General features: G+C 39.4%; 1 protein-coding gene across 3 annotated transcripts; it reads right to left on the minus strand.

Moving 5' to 3' along the window:
* Positions 1-2,738: 2,738 nt before the first annotated feature.
* LOC129776710 (protein prenyltransferase alpha subunit repeat-containing protein 1) lies at positions 2,739-18,929 on the minus strand. Of its 3 annotated transcripts, none has more exons than XM_055782506.1 (4): positions 18,806-18,929; positions 18,611-18,740; positions 17,610-18,043; positions 2,739-3,858 (listed from the first exon to the last, which is right to left on the minus strand). In XM_055782506.1, exons 2-4 carry the CDS (start codon positions 18,706-18,708, stop codon positions 3,161-3,163), a joined length of 1,230 nt encoding a protein of 409 aa, XP_055638481.1. In that variant the 5' UTR covers positions 18,709-18,740; positions 18,806-18,929; the 3' UTR covers positions 2,739-3,160. The 3 variants fall into 3 exon arrangements, with proteins under 3 accessions (XP_055638481.1, XP_055638483.1, XP_055638480.1); XM_055782508.1 differs by having other exon boundaries at positions 18,801-18,910; XM_055782505.1 differs by having other exon boundaries at positions 18,611-18,903.
* Positions 18,930-18,941: the final 12 nt, after the last annotated feature.

The following is an 18,941-nucleotide window of genomic DNA, read 5'->3' on the forward strand; positions in this document are numbered from 1 at the left end:
GACTATCGAATCCAACATCAGGGATTAATCGATTCTTCAGGGTTATCTGCAATATGTCCAAGGCAGCCAACGCGGAATCGCAGAGTATGATCCAAAACCTCCGTGTGCAATGCTCTCCACGAGCGCAAAAGTACGAATAGGTCCAGTCTATTCGACAAGAAAAACGACCGCGAAGGATAACTCTGCCATAAACCGAGGCTCCAAGAAAGATCCTTTCAAAGTCTCAAAAAAGATCCGGGACGAACTGAAGTTGTCCGTGAGTTCCCGGACAGTTCAGCGGCAGCTGGTGGAGCAGGGACTAGGCGGTAAAAGTCCCGGGAAGGACCCGATGCTGACGTCGAAGCCTCTGAAGGCGCGGCTGAACTTCACGAAAGACCACTTCGATTGGATCGGTCCGGAGAAGGAAAAGCAATGGCGAAATATACTTTGGTCGTATGAGATGAAGGTAAACCTCATCGGCCCGGACGGAAAAACTTGAGTCCATCGACCAATAGGCTGCGCTTACATGCCACAGTATACCCAAAGACATTCAATGGAGGAGGGAACATTATGGTGTGGGGATGTTTCTCCTGGTACGTGAAGATGCTTTTCACGATATAAATTTTCTTGTTTTTGTGTTTTTTCATGAATTTTAAAACCGGTCTTAATTTTTGTCGCATCATTTTAGTTGTTAAGTATGCTTAAAATGCATTTTTAATGAATGGCTGTTGTTTTAATTAAAGGTGTTATATTTTTTTTCAAACAATGCAAGTTTATTATTTTAAATTGATTGAGCACTGGATTGGACGACTTTCATTTTTGCTTGAACTGTCTTAATATTTTGTCCGACACTGTATCTTTCTTAATTTCGCTGCAATATCGTTATAAACAATTCCATGGTGAGAATTTATTCAACATCTTCAAAATTCACGATTTTTACTCCACTTTGTTTGTTTGTTCATTACTATCAACAGGCCTGAACATAAGTGCCCTAATGATACCTAATAAATTAATAACTTAAAATACTTAATCTACTCAAAACTATGCCTAACTGGAAAGAGCGGTCAAGAATGCCTTTCTTAAACTGGCGCGAGATAAGTGAAAGTCATAAGATAAGTAACAGCGGTTAAATACACGAGACATACTCAATACGGGTTCGTTGTAACCGTAGTTTGTGCAAGAGTGAGGAAGGCAGAGAAATGTATGTGAACGCAGGTTACGAGGGCGTATATTAAAATCGATCGACTGAAGAAGATCAGAACAATCGATTTTCGAGGAAATTAGATCGGATATAAAAGTTGCCTTCGCTACATCTCTACGTAAGCTCAACAAATCGAGTCCAATCAATTTACAACGATCCTCATAGCTGGGTAAGTTCGAAGGATCGCTCCAGGGCACTTTACTTGTAATTTCTTTTTTCCCACAATATATATTATTTATTAAGGCACATGTGGCGTTAGCCTGACGGGGCCGGGAGTCCAATATTTTGACAATTTTGGTCTTACAACTATGTTAGTAATATGTAACCGATTACTCGCGGTTGGCTCGAGGTTAGTATTACAAGTGTTCTCATAATTGGTATGTTGCAGTCTTCGATGCTCTGTACGTGTGCCTGATACGGGATACTTCCTATTGGGATGCAGCTGACCATTAATCAGCAACGCCCCCCTAGTCTGTATCCCATATCTAGCGTGGTGCGTCTTTGCTTTACTTACATTACTTTACTTGTAATGATCAATTAAATTTCACATTAACGTAGAAATATTTACTTTTTTTTCAAATTGTATATAATCGAGTCCGACCTGTACTGCTAAATTACTAATTATACACACTCTCTTGATGTCCGGGTTCAAACATTATACTGACAAATATAAATTACCTAACAAGTTCAAGATGTTGTAAATTATATGAATTGATGTTTTCAATAAATATGTAAATTATTATTAAGGTAAATTGAGGTGGTTGATAGCGACAGCCATATTAATCTGTAGCTTTGTGACAAAACAACGAAACGGTGAAAGAAAAGTTTGAGTTTCGCACAATGTCATGTTTGTTGACATTAGATTTTTTCTGTCCAACTAAAGAATTGTAGGATATCGCGATGCTGTTGATACCACTCTGTGCATTTCCAGTAAAACAGTTCACACCCCCGCTTCGAATAATAAATTCTAGAGCGTACCTTCTGATATCAGCGATTATTTTTGCTACTCAAGCACGACACTTTTAACGATAAATCTTTTCAATTGATAAGCAGATATATTCCACTTTTTCAACACTTGTTTCAATCGTCCTGTGAATATATTTTCTTTTCACTCCTCTCAATAGATCAGGGATTCGAGTTAAGTTCCAGCTTTCTACTTTCGGTTATTTTACACTAGATCTGTATGCTGGAAGACCAATTTAAACTAAGAACTGAAACATACAATTAATAATTAGACGAATTAATTTGTTGAACCGATTGAAGGATATAGAATACCGATGGACGTTTTAAGCAATACTCAACACACGGATGAACGCACAGATACTCAGAAAGATTGAAAACCTGAGATTTGTCCTTTTTGTTTCATCTCTTGTCATGTTGTTTATTGGCTTTGCGGGGGGCTTACGTATCGTATGCTCGAAACAACCTGCTCGATTTTTATACAAACTTGCATGCAACAAGAAAGACCTAGGAAAATTGACGCACAGGAAAGTGATATCAGTCTTAATGGTTTTTGGTTTGATAACAAGAATTTCGGATGAGGGATACTCATTTTGTATGTAAAAAGGCTTTATAAAACATTTAGATTGAGATTTAACAAAAGACACAATGAAGTTCGTTGTGATATAACCATCATTAATGTAATGACTCTATGACTACTTCATATCAATTTTAGATGTACATATATACTTAACATTTTTCTGTACAAACTGCATAATAGAGAATGAACAATAAAAATAAGACAAACAAGATAAGACAAGTAAGATAACCGTACTCATTTTTTTTCTTTTCAGGATTAACGCAAAACAATATTAACTACCCAACGGAAATTAAAATTAAAATATTCAATACAAATGAAAATATATACGGGCCAGTGAGAACGTAAACTAGACTAGGAACTTGAAAAAATAACCTGTCTAAAGTGATTAGCATGTTTTAGCAGTATTGATAGTCGCAAAGATTCAAACACTCAATCGATATCTAGCCCTCTAAAAACAATTCGCACCATTTCTGATGCTGAGGATGCTCTCGATTTTTCTCGTTCTGTATCATTGTTTGTACAAACAAACTATCCTGTTCATCCAATTTGGTGATTTTATTCATCGGTTGAGTACACGAAGACATTTGGCCTCCCATTTCACGCGTCAGTGTGCAAGAGGCGCTACGACAACGATCAACTATGAACCTTGTCATGTAGCGACGATGATTTTCGAATGCTTGTGATTCACCGTGTAACGATTTCAACTCTTCGCACATCATCAAATCATTGGCAGCAACATTCAGACAAAACAGAAATGAACGCAATTTGATATCTACAGTTTTGTCTTTACATACACCTGGAGCCAACCACCTGAGTAGTTCTTCCACTGTTTCCATTGGTGTATCGACCAAGGCATTTACATACCGCAAGAGTTCGTTAAAATGACTTCCCTCGTCATCGTCAAAATGTAATCTCTCCTGCATCTTCGCAAGCACAAACTGGCGGTAATTGTAGCAGCTATAGTCATGAACGTGTTTACGTATGAATTTCTCCGTTTTGTGAATTTCGAATTTCAACAGATAAGGAGCCTTCATGACAACCCACTGCCGGTGGCACCAGGCGTGATAGTTTGTGGTGCTTTTATCCGCACACTTTTCGCACAGGGCTATCTCGAATGACCAATCGATGGCGTCGTAACCTGAAATTGAAAGCATAATTTTTGTTTATCAGTTCTAGATTCTAGATTTTTCATATTTTTTTTATTTATTTATCATCGTGTCGATTTGTTTATCAATTCTACAGACTGTATCGCTCTAATGAGGTCTTAATCCTATTTTTAAAAACGGGTTTGGACATATTAAAGTCAAACATAGCACATACACCGTTGAATTCACGAAAATGAAACGAATTCACGAAAAAATATCCAAGGGATTGTGAAATCTATAAGAAGTCCTGTGGCGACTAACAAACAATAAATCACGGTCACGTAGTTGTCGAGATGGCACATAAAACGATACATTATATAATAACGATGGACAGCTAAGATTACCATTTAATAGGTCGAACACAAGAAGTTTTTGAAGGTTGGCACGCCTAGTAACTAGCGATTCCAATGCGATCAGTCTGCACCGGCTTGCGTAGATCGGAAGATGGTTTGGTTCAGTCCAAGACAATCGTCGGAGAGCATATCGGATGAAGCTACGTTGCACTCTCTGCATCCGAATGATTTGCGTGGTGTTGAACGAAGCCCACACGCAGGCAGCATACTACAAAATGCTGCGGACTAACGAACAGTATAGCGTTTTGATAGCGTAGACATCGTTGAAGTTAATTGTGGTACGACGAACAAATCCGAATGCAGCAAACGCTTTCGCTGTTGTGACGCAGATTTTTTTTATTGAATCGTCTATTTTTACAGGCTCAGTTACATAAGTTTGAAGGAGCCAAACTCCTATCTGTATTGTTACAAGTATATATAAACATTTCTCATTAATACTAATGTTAATGAAGTAGAAAACCGATTACTCGCGGTTTGCTCGAATTTAGAAGGGTGACAATTTTTTTTTCAGGAAAAAGAAGGGATATAAGGATATGTTGACAATGTTCACACTCAAATTCGCACTCACGTTCATCATATTTAATTCTCAGGCCTATCTTAAGGTAGGTTTAGAGTTCCCGTGAACGTGAACGCGGACAAACACTTTTTTGTTAATAATTCATCAGTCCATATATAAAACGCGAGGAAAACATCTTGAAACGATAGGAAGAAACATTTTCTAGTTGAAAAACATGTTTAAACACAATTCATATTGATAAAAGTGGATTAATTCAATATTTCACAACGATTCTGAATTTCCACCGTGGAATCGAGATGTTGGTGAACTCACCATAGTTCACCGACTTCGGTGAACGTGAACGTGAAAACAGAGGTGAATATAGACGTCAAAATATTTCCCCGTTCATGTTCACGTTCGAATGTCCCAAGGCATTCTGAAAATTATTTCCCCGTGAACTTTAAAGGATATGTTGAGCAATTCTCAAGTTTTCAATGAAAATTTTGGTATGGATGCAATTTCATTCAATCGGATCTTTGCGCGGGTTGAAAAACTTCGTTGCTTCGGGTTGATTCGTGAACAACTGTATATTTTATCCGAATTACTTTATTGAATATCGATGTTTATTTACTACACGTTTACTGCCGAACTTTTAATATGAACGTGAACGTGAACAAAATCATTCTAATCACCACGATTTTTTTTAGTTGTTTGTTCGCAATGTAGTTCACCGTGAAATGATCGTACTATTCCACCACCTGTTCAAGTTCACGTTCACGGGAACTCTAAACCAGGCTTTATATATAATATGTATTTACATTTCACCTTATTCTATTGTTAGTAAGAAGGGATTTGATTTCTCACGAAGGAAAAGGATAAGGAGAATATAAGGATATAAGGACAATCACACACGAATATCGATAGCTTTTAGGAAGATATATATTTGGGACATGTAATCAAGGTCTAACCGAGCCAACACATCTCTCACCGGCACATTGGGCTGCCTTCCTCTAACCCGAAGAGAGTTTTCTAAATTCTATCTGGCAACAAGATACACCTCGCACGACCAACCAACGTGTTCGATGTCGTGGTAACCTTGGCCACAAGCACAGATATTGCCATCGACAAGATTAAAACGAAAGAGTAGCGCGTCTAACGAACAGTGATTTGACATGAGTCGAGAGAAGGTGTGAATAAAGTCCAGACTTTTGAACCATGGTTTGAGACTACCCTAAGGGATAATTGAGTGGAGCCACCGGCCTAATTCATCTTCATTCCATTTGCGTTGCCAATTAACGATGGTATTTTTACGAACTTAAGAATAAAATTCATTGAAGGCGATTTGACGCTGATAAATTTCGCCTTCAATTGCACCTACCTTTGCTAATGAGTCAGCCCTCTCATTACCCGGAATTGAGCAATGTGAAGGGACTCAGACAAAGGTAATGACATAACAGCGTCTGGATAAAGCACTCAAAATTTCTCGTATTCTCTCAAGGAAGTACGGCAAGTGCTTTTCCGGCCTCACTGAACGAATAGCTTCGACAGAGCTCAGACTATCCGTTACAATGTAATAGTGTTCAACAGGTCGTGAGGCGACGCTGTCCAGCGCCCAATGTGTTGCTGCCAATTCAGCAATATACACTGAGCAAGGATTCTGAAGACTGTGGGAGGTGCTAAAAAAAATTCGTTTAACATTCCAAATCCTGTGGACTCATTCATAGAGGACCCATCAGTAAAGTACATATTATCACAATTAATACGCCCATACTTTGCATTGAAGATCGTAGGAACGATCCCCGATCGAAGATAATCTGGAATTCCATGGATTTTCTCCTTCATGAACAGATCAAAATGTACAGAGAAATTGATGTAGTCAGGAAAACAAACACGGTTGGAAGTGTACGAAGAAGGATCATGATATGAGCTCATGAATCCAGAATGAAAATTTAGCTCGATAAGCTGCTCAAAATTTCCGATCACCATTGGGTTCATAACCTTACACCGGATGTGGAACCGAAGAGATAATAAATTGAAGCGATCTTTTAGTGAGAGTACGCCTGCCAAAACCTCGAGGCTCATGGTATGCGTTGAGGGCATACATCCCAACGCAATACGGAGACAAAGATACTGAATTCGCATTCGCAACATTATAAGATCTTCTGGATGTGCTCCCCACCAGGTGCCGGTAATTGTACGGAGAAAGTTTATTCTTTGTTGGCATTTTTTACTCAGATACCTAATATGGGCCCCCAAGTACATTTGGAGTCGAACCATACCCCAAGATACTTGAATGACATAGCATGAGTGATCGGTTTACCCAAAAGTTGACGCTTTGGTTTTGCTGGTCTATGCTTCCTAGAAAAAAAAACCACCATCTCTGTTTTCTCCGTGGAGAATTCGATCCCTAGCCCAATGGCCAGGTTGAAAAATTGTTCAAAGTATCCTGTAAGGGTTCTTGCAGATCGGACTCGTTACGACAGACACCACTCCATCATCTGCAAGTTGTCTTAAGCTACAATTTTGTGTAAGGCAATTGTCAATATCACTTACATAGAAGTTGTACAAAAGGGGGAAGTTTTCTACGATACTATGTTGGACTACATTGAAAAATGAAAGGCTAGCCTAGAGAAACACTAAAGTATAAATGAGAGATTGAAAGTAGCGTTTGTAAAAAAAGACTTCAAATGAGATAGATATGAACATATTGTATAATTAGTGGACAATGATCAGAGAAATTATAATAATTGAGATAAAAAATTAGAACAAAGAATCAGTCTGCACCGGCTTGCGTAGATCGGAAGATGGTTTGGTTCAGTCCAAGACAATCGTCGGAGAGCATATCGGATGAAGCTACGTTGCACTCTCTGCATCCGAATGATTTGCGTGGTGTTGAACGAAGCCCACACGCAGGCAGCATACTACAAAATGCTGCGGACTAACGAACAGTATAGCGTTTTGATAGCGTAGACATCGTTGAAGTTAATTGTGGTACGACGAACAAATCCGAATGCAGCAAACGCTTTCGCTGTTGTGACGCAGATTTTTTTTATTGAATCGTCTATTTTTACAGGCTCAGTTACATAAGTTTGAAGGAGCCAAACTCCTATCTGTATTGTTACAAGTATATATAAACATTTCTCATTAATACTAATGTTAATGAAGTAGAAAACCGATTACTCGCGGTTTGCTCGAATTTAGAAGGGTGACAATTTTTTTTTCAGGAAAAAGAAGGGATATAAGGATATGTTGACAATGTTCACACTCAAATTCGCACTCACGTTCATCATATTTAATTCTCAGGCCTATCTTCGTGAGGCGACATTTCTCATTTCTTTTTTTTTCGTGAGGCGACGCTGTCCAGCGCCCAATGTGTTGCTGCCAATTCAGCAATATACACTGAGCAAGGATTCTGAAGACTGTGGGAGGTGCTAAAAAAAATTCGTTTAACATTCCAAATCCTGTGGACTCATTCATAGAGGACCCATCAGTAAAGTACATATTATCACAATTAATACGCCCATACTTTGCATTGAAGATCGTAGGAACGATCCCCGATCGAAGATAATCTGGAATTCCATGGATTTTCTCCTTCATGAACAGATCAAAATGTACAGAGAAATTGATGTAGTCAGGAAAACAAACACGGTTGGAAGTGTACGAAGAAGGATCATGATATGAGCTCATGAATCCAGAATGAAAATTTAGCTCGATAAGCTGCTCAAAATTTCCGATCACCATTGGGTTCATAACCTTACACCGGATGTGGAACCGAAGAGATAATAAATTGAAGCGATCTTTTAGTGAGAGTACGCCTGCCAAAACCTCGAGGCTCATGGTATGCGTTGAGGGCATACATCCCAACGCAATACGGAGACAAAGATACTGAATTCGCATTCGCAACATTATAAGATCTTCTGGATGTGCTCCCCACCAGGTGCCGGTAATTGTACGGAGAAAGTTTATTCTTTGTTGGCATTTTTTACTCAGATACCTAATATGGGCCCCCAAGTACATTTGGAGTCGAACCATACCCCAAGATACTTGAATGACATAGCATGAGTGATCGGTTTACCCAAAAGTTGACGCTTTGGTTTTGCTGGTCTATGCTTCCTAGAAAAAAAACCACCATCTCTGTTTTCTCCGTGGAGAATTCGATCCCTAGCCCAATGGCCAGGTTGAAAAATTGTTCAAAGTATCTTGTAAGGGTTCTTGCAGATCGGACTCGTTACGACAGACACCACTCCATCATCTGCAAGTTGTCTTAAGCTACAATTTTGTGTAAGGCAATTGTCAATATCACTTACATAGAAGTTGTACAAAAGGGGGAAGTTTTCTACGATACTATGTTGGACTACATTGAAAAATGAAAGGCTAGCCTAGAGAAACACTAAAGTATAAATGAGAGATTGAAAGTAGCGTTTGTAAAAAAAGACTTCAAATGAGATAGATATGAACATATTGTATAATTAGTGGACAATGATCAGAGAAATTATAATAATTGAGATAAAAAATTAGAACAAAGAATCTGTACTAGTTCCAAATCGTTGGGTGCAAATATTTTCAGAAATGGAAAACAAATTTGTAGAGTGTACTGAATTCGTGAAACTTACTAATTATATGTTGTGTCTGTCTAGTAGTAACGGTCCAGTTGAAAGGATTTTTGTACAATGAGCATTATGTGGGCAACGAAAAAGTCGCGACTCAATGTTGGATCCCTGATAGCATAGCTAATTGTGAAACAAAACTACGATCTGAAATGTGACAATTTCTATGATATAATTTCTAGAAATTCTGATCTGCTTCACAAAGCCTTTCCATATGAATGAATAAAATTTGTTGTAGAGAACAAAGTAGATAAATCTAAGAAAGTTTGATTGTTTGGCTTTGTTCCCGGTTATATTTACTAATTCCTAATTTTGCATTTTGCTTATTTTTTTGCTTACGTGTCCCGTTTTCATCAACTATCAAGTCGGAGGAAATTCCTTTGACGAAAAACTCCCCCGACCAGAACGTGTTAGGTTGACACTAACTACTCGGCTACGGAAGCACATATGACTTTCGCTACAATATATCAAACTAATGGTTGCAGTGGTTCAAGGCTACTACAGAAGAAGAAGGATAACTTCACGGATATTTTGATAAACTGGCATTAATTTTAAACACAATACATACTGCTACATTTGTTGCTGCCGCAGTGAAAGAGAAACAGTTTTCCAAATTTTTAAACGTTCATTTCATGTTCACAGTAATGGTGGTGATGACGAATGGGGCTTTCATAAAAGACTCTCTCACACTATTTATAGGTAATTGTTTGGGGTTTTTCTCATTGTTGGTGTTCGTCCTTTGATCATCGATGAACACAGTAACGTGCCGAAAGTTGGAGAAGTCTCAAGGAACATGTTACTTTTGCCAAGAAGGTATTTGGAAGTGGGTGTATCGCCACATACGGTCCACGCTTAGAGGCATTGATCCTATGTACTTGCACCTACGTTAGACACAGCGTTCTTCATGGCTAGTTTTTCTAGGACTCCTGTCGAGATCTGTACCTACCCATGACGAACCTGTCCACCCTTGGACCGAATTGCGTGTACCATTCGTCATTTCGACCAGCAGTTCCTTGGTAACGCATTGTCAACTATAATGACTATATCCCCTTCTGCGATAGAGTTGAGTTCGTCTCATCCGACCACAGTATTCTTCTTCACAGTATTTCGCCCCTGCTTTTCCTTCTCCAATGCGATCTAATCGAAGTGATCTTTCGCGAACCTCAGCCGCGCCTTCCAGATGATTTGACGTCTGCATCGGGACGGTCGTTTTGCTCGAGCGTCTATTCGTTTCGGATTTTCTGCGGTCGTGGAGGGGTGCATGATTTTAAGGGTGCAGAATGAACCGAATTGTAATACTTTTGTTTTGCTCGAGGTGTTTCGTATAAAATTACTAGAAAAGCACTGTCTTAACATTAAGAAGAACGGAACGAAATGTATCTGTGAAGCTCTGTGGTCGAGGAATTTGTCTACCGAGTGCGATGGACGGGACGTGTTGCAAGATTACCGGACAGCAGTCCCGCAAAGATGTTGTCCGCATCGAATCCGATGGGGTCAAGAAGAAGAAGAGCGCATCGAGCGAAGTGGTTGGACTAGATAGAGCAAGATTTGGGATAAATTGAGGTACCGACAGAGGTTGAAGAACTGCAGCCATGGACCGGGTTTCATGGGGAAACGATATGGTGAATAAGATCCAATCTCTTCATGCGAAGTAGCATCATTGCAAATATATAAATAAATAAAACTTCACGATGCGGTTCGCCATGCAGGCTCCGATAACTGTTGCTAGAAGGATGGAAATCGACGCGAATCGCAATGGAATTACCTTCGCTTTCTCACATACGAGCGCACTTTCCACTTCGCCATTTTCTTCAAAACGGAGGTAGGCATGCTCGTTAGTTGTGCTTCGATTTGTTCGGCTGTGCTTGATTTATTCGGTAACTCATGGGTACGCTGACGGATTCCACTTCACTCCACTCCAGAATTTGCAACCAAAGTTGCCATTCCTCCCATTGCTCGCTCGAATGAGATCGCCTCAATCTACTGCACTTTGTCGAATTCCACGGAACCCCAGATCATCTACGCTCCAATGTTATTCCGTCGATATTTTCGGAAAAATATGGGAAAGTTAGATCTGATAAAATGTTCCTTACTGACGGTTCATTCATAAACGGGTCCACTGGCTTCGGCCTCTTCAATGAAAATTCCAGTGCCTCTTTCAAACTCAAAGATCCTTGTTCCGTTTATGTCGCTGAACTGGGTGCGATATACTACGCACTAGGGATCATTGAAACATTGCCCATCAACCATTATTTTATTTTTTCAGACAGTCTCAGCTCAATAAAGGCAATCCGCTCAATGAAAGTTGATAAACGCTCATCTTATTTCCTAACAAGAATAAGACATCTATTGAGTGTTTTGGTCAAAAACTTATTCAAGATTACCTTAGCATGGGTTCCCTCTCATTGCTCGATTCCGAGGAATGAGAGAGCGGACTCGCTAGCTAAGGTGGGCGCTTCAGAAGGCACACTTTTTGAAAGGCAAATTGCTTATAATGATTTTTTTCACACTCCTCGTCAGGACACACTCGTTAGTTGGCAGCGCATGTGGAGTGAAGATGAGTTCGGTCGCTGGTTACACACGATTATCCCTAAGGTCTCGACGAGTGCTTGGTTTAAGGGATTGAATGTAGGTCGTGATTTCATTCGCGTGATATCTCGGCTTATGTCCAATCACTACAACCTAAACGCGTATCTCTATCGCATTGGGCTCGCAGCAAACAATCGTTGTGATTGTGGCGATGGCTACCACGACATCGAGCATATTGTCTGGTCGTGTATCCGGTTCCATGCTGCTCGCTCTCAGCTCTCTAGAGCACTGAGAGCAAAAGGCAGACAATCGGATATCCCCGTCCGGGATATCTTAGGTAGCCGTGATCCTGATCTTCTGCTTCATTTATACCTGTTCCTTAGAAACGCCGATGTCAACGTTTAATGATGCTTCCTTCGTTGTGTTCCTGTTTCATAGCCCTCCTATCCGATCTATAAATTTTTAGTTAGTCGCGGCAATACATACACACACTCTTTACAGATACACGGGCCAAAAGTTGTACCGCTCATGACAACTCTACACGAGCTGATGTTTATGCCGAGTCTTCTTCGAGCATCGTCCATGCTTTGTGCCCATAGAGGACTAGAGGTCGTATCAGGGATTTGTCGGAGTTTGTTAGATCTTAGTGATTTGTGATGCCCATAATAGACATGACTTCCGTTGAGGGTTTCACGGTTATTATCTACAAGCCGAGGTAGATAGGCTCGTCGACCACGTCTAGCTCGTCGCCGTCGATTACAACAATACTACCAAGAGGAGTTCTGTTATGGTCAGACTCTCTTGCTAATATGTATTAAGATAGAGTGACCGGATGATCAGATGTGTAATGCGGGACACCAAAAAAAACGTTATGTGTATACGTTATCTTAGCATAAGCCATAGTTTAGCGAATCTCATTTATTCGTGAAACTCTTGACATGTGTCCATGCAATTAAACCTTATCTGTATTATTTCTTTCAAAGTATCGGCACTTAGTTGTGATCTTTTGGTGGTCTAGATTTTGTTCACGCCTGAAAAAAAATTCAAATTCAAATTCTACCATTTTCTTCAAATTACCGAATGGAATACTTGAAACACACTAAAATCATCGATTTTAGTGTTAAAGCATGCATTAAAAAATGGACTAATTTCGGATGGCGATTGAAGAAAAACTCCAAAAGATAATTCAATGAACAAATTTTCCTTAAATCTTACGTTTATTCAGCCTACATCAAAAATGATTCATGGCTGTTGATTCGCAGCTGTAGCACTATCAAGTAAGGGCAGGTTTAGAGTGAACGTGAACAAACACTTTTTTGTTAATAATTCATCAGTCTATATATAAAACGCGAGGAAGACATCTTGAAGCGATAGGAAGAAACATTTTCTAGTTGGAAAACATATTTATACACAATTCATGTTGATAAAAGTGGATTAATTCAATATTTCACGACGATTCTGAATTTCCACCGTGGAATCGAGATGTTGGTGAACTCACCATAGTTCACCGACTTGGGTGAACGTGAACGTGAAAACAGTGGTGAATATAGACGTCAAAATTTTCCCCCGTTCATGTTTACGTTCGAATGTCCCAAGGCATTCTGAAAATTATTTCGCCGTGAACTAAAAGGATATGTTTTGCAATTTTCGAGTTTTCAATGAAAATTTCAATATGGATGCAATTTCATTCAATCGGATCTCTGCACGGGTTGAAAAACTTCGTTGCTTCCGGTTGATCCGTGAATAACTGTATATTTTATCCGAATTACTTTCTTGAAGTTCGATGTTTATTTATTTCACGTTTACTGGCGTACTTTTAATATGAACGTGAACGTGAGCAAAAACATTGTTTTCACCACGATTTTTTGAGTTGTTTGTTCGCAATGTAGTTCACCGTGAACTGATCGTACTATTCCACCACCTGCTCGTTTTCACGTTCACGGGAACTCTAAACCAGCCTTAACTTGATGATATTTTCATACTGCCAGCTCCACCTCAAGGCAGGTTTAGAGGTCCCGTGAACATGAACAGGTGGTGAAAAGGTACGATTATTTCACGGTGAACAACGTTGCGAACAAACATCTCACAAAATCGGGGCGAATAGAATGTTTTTGTTCACGTTCATTTTAAAAGTTTGCCTGTAAATGTGAAGTCAATAAATATCCATCTTCAATAAAGTAATTCGGATAAAATATACAGTTGTTCACAAATCAACCCGAAGCAACGAAGTTTTTCAACTTATGGAGAGATCCGACAGAATGAAACTGCATCCATATGGAAATTTTCACTGAAAACTCGAGAGTTCGACATATCCTTTCACAGTTCACGGTGAAATAATTTTCAGAATGCCTTGAGACATTCGAACGTGAACATGATGGGGAAAACAATTTGACGTCTATATTCACCACTGTTTTCACGTTCACGTTCACCGAAGTCGGTGAACTATGGCGAGTTCACCAACATCTCGATTCCACGGTGGAAGTTCAGAATCGTTGTGAAATATTGAATTAATCCACTTTTATCAATATAATTACGTTCAAACATGTTTTTCAACTAGAAATGGTTTTTTTTTTCTATCGTTTCAAGATATTTTCCTCGCGTTTTATATATGGACTGATGAATTATTAACAAAAAAGTGTTTGTCCGCGTTCACGTTTACGGGAACTCTAAACCTACTTTCACAGCGAAGGAGTTAGACATCCTAGGACATCCGCCGGATATCACCGATCTGGTATTAACAACATCCTCTCCCAACCGCTCTTTAAGATGGGAGATCGAAGCAACCGGCCAAACGGTGAAGAAAAATCTAGCCAAAATGGACATTTTTATGCGAAAGCATCAGAAGCGTCTCAAGTGTTGAAGAAAAACATTTTTCCGGCGAAACGCTATGTCGTGCTCATAATGAAAGACGAGACGTACTTGACGAATTCAACGAATGGCAAGAAACCGGGTACATTACGTTGCCCAAGTAAGTGATGACGTCAAATATATCTTCCACACCAAGTTCTCGAAAATGGTCCTTCTCTGACAGACGAGAAGGGAATGTCCAAGCCGCTCTTCTTTCGAGTCTTATGGTAATATACAGTACGAAGTGCTTACCGGAAGCTGCCGCCTTCATTAATAAGTATCACGCGAAGGTGATGTGGTCCTTATGCCGAACCTGGCATCACCCCATTATGCCAAAAGATCACTGGTTCGGCTAGAGATTGTAGGGAAGACCGTCAAGAAAACTTTTGAGCGAATGGCCACAGCTAACCACTAAAGCAACGAAAAGGCTAAAGAACACGCCGACATACATATTTTCATCGACCATGGTTGAGGTTCCGGACAACTTCAGTAAGGCCGCCCGGTACTTCATTTACGATACTTCAACAACAACCCTGCCTCTTCCTGTCCAGCATACACCAGTTCTTCCGGCTTTCAAATCATTTTCCAATTTTGTTGCTGTCGTTCCCAGTTGACACTCTATAAACAAAAAGTTCACTGTCGGAGCGATGAAACCAGCTCAACGTGTTAATCTTCGGATGCATTGGAAGCGTTCTTGAACAGTCTGAGGAATAAAAGATTTTTTTTTGAGGTTCATCCATTTAAGAAAATCAACATGATTAAATTCTAATATTGAAATATATTGATATTGCGGGACATTTTCGACGATTTCTTTTTTTCGCCAAATGCGGGACGTTTCACAGGACGTAATCTTACGCGGGACATTTTGTTGAAATGCGGGACTCTCCCGCGCAACGAGGGACGTCTGGTTAGTTTATATGAAGACAAAGACGCATTGATGACGGCGCCAGTGGTTGTATGGTTAGCGTAACAGCCTCACAATCCGATCGGCCTGGGTTCAATCCCAGCTGGCGTCGTTGGGATTTTCTGAGGCGAAAAATCTCTGGTTACGTCTTCCTTCGGAGCGGAAGTAAAAGAAGTTGGCCCGGCTCATGAGTTGTTGAGTCTGATAGGTAGGAACAGGTGGAGTCGCCTCCCTGATGTCGGTGATTGGCACTAAAGTGGCGGAAATAGGCCGACGAAAAATAAGCGAAGATAAAAAAAAAAGACGCATTGATTCCAAGCCCGTTTCAGTCGGGTATACAAGTCCGCAACCGTCGCATCGACGAAGTAGATAAACTGATTGGACTTGTCTGAGATCCGTATACTGCACCGAAAGCCGTTCATCGTTGTCTGAATCAGTCTTGGCATCTTACGAGGAGAACTGTGTTCTTCCATGATTCTTCATAGCTGTCGTTGAACAATAGTATCATATGTGGATTTGAAGTCGATAAAGATATAGTGTGTAGGGACTTCATATTCGCGGAACTTTTAGAGGATCTGCCGCAGTATATGAATCTATTCCGTCGTCGTCCGTCGTCGAGCAACCGTCGAACAATTCGGCTCACTGTTGGCAATAAACTCTGAAAGAGTATTTTGTAGGACCATTCTTGTCACCTAGCCACAATTTTTATAGATGGGGCAGATGGACTCCTCCGATAGCTTTTCCGCGTCCCAGATGCTGACTATCAACTAGTTCGTATACCGCTTAAGTTTTGCCGGATCTCCATTTAAGAGTTTTGTTGCAAGGCTATCCTTACATTTGTCGCACTATCATTTTCATTTGCAAACTGTTTTGTGGTTCTCTAGCTGCTTATTGGTCTCTTTAACTTCACTTATCGTAGGGGATGGTATGTCACTTTCCACACATGCTTGTTCATTAAACAGATTCATTGCAAAGGCCGGTTTAGAGTTCCCGTGAACGTGAACATAAACAGGTGGTGGAATAGTATGATCATTTCACGGTGAACGACATTGCAGACAAACAACTCAAAAAATCGGGGTGAATATAATGTTTTCGTTCACGTTCACGTTCATATTAAATGTTCGCCAGTAAACGTAAAGTAAATAAACATCGAACTTCAATAAAGTAATTCGGATAAAATATACAGTTGTTCACGAATCAACCCGAAGCAACTAAGTTTTCAACCCATGCAGAGATCCGATTGAATGAAATTGCATCCATACCGAAATTTTTATTGAAAACTCGAGAGATGCTAAACATATCCTTTTACAGTTCACGGCGAAATAATTTTCAGAATGCCTTGGGACATTCGAATGTGAACATAAACGGGGAAATATTTTAACGTTCATATTTACTACTGTTTTCACGTTCAGGTTCACCGAAGTCTATAGTGAGTTCACCAACATCTCGATTCCACGGTGGAAATTCAGAATCGTTGTGAAATATAGAATTAATCCACTTTTATCAATATGAATTTCGTTTAAATATGTTTTTCAACTAGAAAATATTTCTTCCTATCGTTTCAAGATGTTTTCCTCGCGTTTTATATATGAACTGATGAATTATTTTAAAAAAGTATTTGTTCCCGTTCACCAGCCTTAAGCTTCAACAACATAACGTTTAATATCAACCGCACTTTTCTTTAAACAATTATGTGATAAAACTTCCTTCAAAAGGTGTTCTTCTGGTAGAAGCTTCACCGTTTCTAATTCGATAAAAGTATTGATTGTTTACACTTTAAAATGATCTGTACTATATGAATTACAAACTTCAACATAATGCCAATAGTATGACATTGGTCACACATTATAAAAACGTTAAATCATTCTCTTGTACACCTAATATATAAATTCGCACAGCGATTGGCAAAAATTGCAACTGTTAAATACGTAAAGATTTTAAAAAACAGACTAGGTCTGATCTTATTAATTGGTTCAATTGAAAACAATGATGGCTTAGATATACTCACTCTGGAAAAGATATAACCATCGCCTGTAGGCGAACGCTTCGTTTGACTTCGGTTTTTTGCTCAACACCACCGTCGAGAATTGAAATTCCTTCGTTATGTCGAGTCTGTTCTTGGCGAAAAGTTGTCTCCTCAAATTCCAAAATGTCGCCACATCTGGGTTAATCAGAATAGCGCAATTCAGGTACTTAACGATCGAATTGCTGCCGTTTCCGGTCATCAACAGTGAGCAGTGTCCGCTGCTGTTCGCGGCACCACTCGCAGGGACAGACCCGCCTGAGATTTTTTGATAATCAGATTTATGCCGAAGAATTGTTCGATGAGAGTATTCGTAAATGTATTTTACGCACCAAGATTGCAACCCTAAATTGTGCTCTACGTGAATAACGGGCGACTTGTTCGTATTGGAAGGCATCGGTATGATTTCGAAACCTGACCTGTAATAAAAAAAGGATTCACAATTAGAAGAAAAACACTGATCATTCCCTTTAAGATATCATAAGACTGCCGATTCATTATTAGTCAGTTTTTTATCAGATTGATCTCAGCAGAAACGTATTCGCTGCTGCCTAGGAACAACGTATTCTTTCGCGGCAAACCTACGCAAACGTTAACGAAGCAAATTGTATCACCAATTATTTTGAATTAATTCCAATTTACGAAAATGCTGTGACACGGTCAATTGAAATATGCTCGCGGGTTTCTCGACTCGAACGAACCGTAAACAAGAAAATGAATCAAGAGAAATGAAGATGGGAAGTTAATTTTCCTCTTCATTCATGATCAAATGATCGATGGTATCGTTCAGTTTCTAGATGTTATCCGTTATCGTGCCTGGTCTCAAACTACGAATTTTATTGATATGACAATCCATGAACTATTTTCACTATTCCGAATATTTCTTAAATAAAATCTCTTCTCAGTTATCAATATCAATTTTAAATAACTAATTTCAATTGACTGTTGACTGCTTTAAAGTTCTATATGACCCTGAATATACTCACAGTTCGGTATCATTGAGAAACACCGAATGAATTTCATTGATGATCTTTTCGCAAAATGCATTGCTATCGTCCAAATTTACAGCTTCCAACAAACTCATCTTGTCAGTTTTGCTCTTTCTTGTAAAACTTTCTAACATAAAAAATAAATGTTAAAATTAGAACACTGCTTCTGTAAGCGAAGCAAACGAACTTTACAGGTCCAAATTCTACAAAATAATGATCAACATTGTCGTGAATATTCCGAATATATGTGATGTTGCGGTTCACTTTGCGGTCCGCACGTACCAAATAAATAATACCTATGCTGCATCCAATGAGGAAGGCATTTGTG

Source organism: Toxorhynchites rutilus, chromosome 3 (assembly GCF_029784135.1).
Source record: "Toxorhynchites rutilus septentrionalis strain SRP chromosome 3, ASM2978413v1, whole genome shotgun sequence".
NCBI classification, from domain to species: Eukaryota; Metazoa; Arthropoda; class Insecta; order Diptera; family Culicidae; genus Toxorhynchites; species Toxorhynchites rutilus.

Bases quoted from the DNA above. Each gene is read 5' to 3' on its own strand.
- LOC129776710 (XM_055782505.1), bottom strand. From the start codon at position 18,747: ATGTTAGAAAGTTTTACAAGAAAGAGCAAAACTGACAAGATGAGTTTG. The intron at 18,044-18,610 runs GTGAGTATATTC...TTTTTATTACAG, and splicing joins TTTCTCAATGATACCGAACT to GTCAGGTTTCGAAATCATAC. The intron at 3,859-17,609 runs GTGAGTATATCT...TTTCAATTTCAG, and splicing joins ATGGTTATATCTTTTCCAGA to GTTACGACGCCATCGATTGG.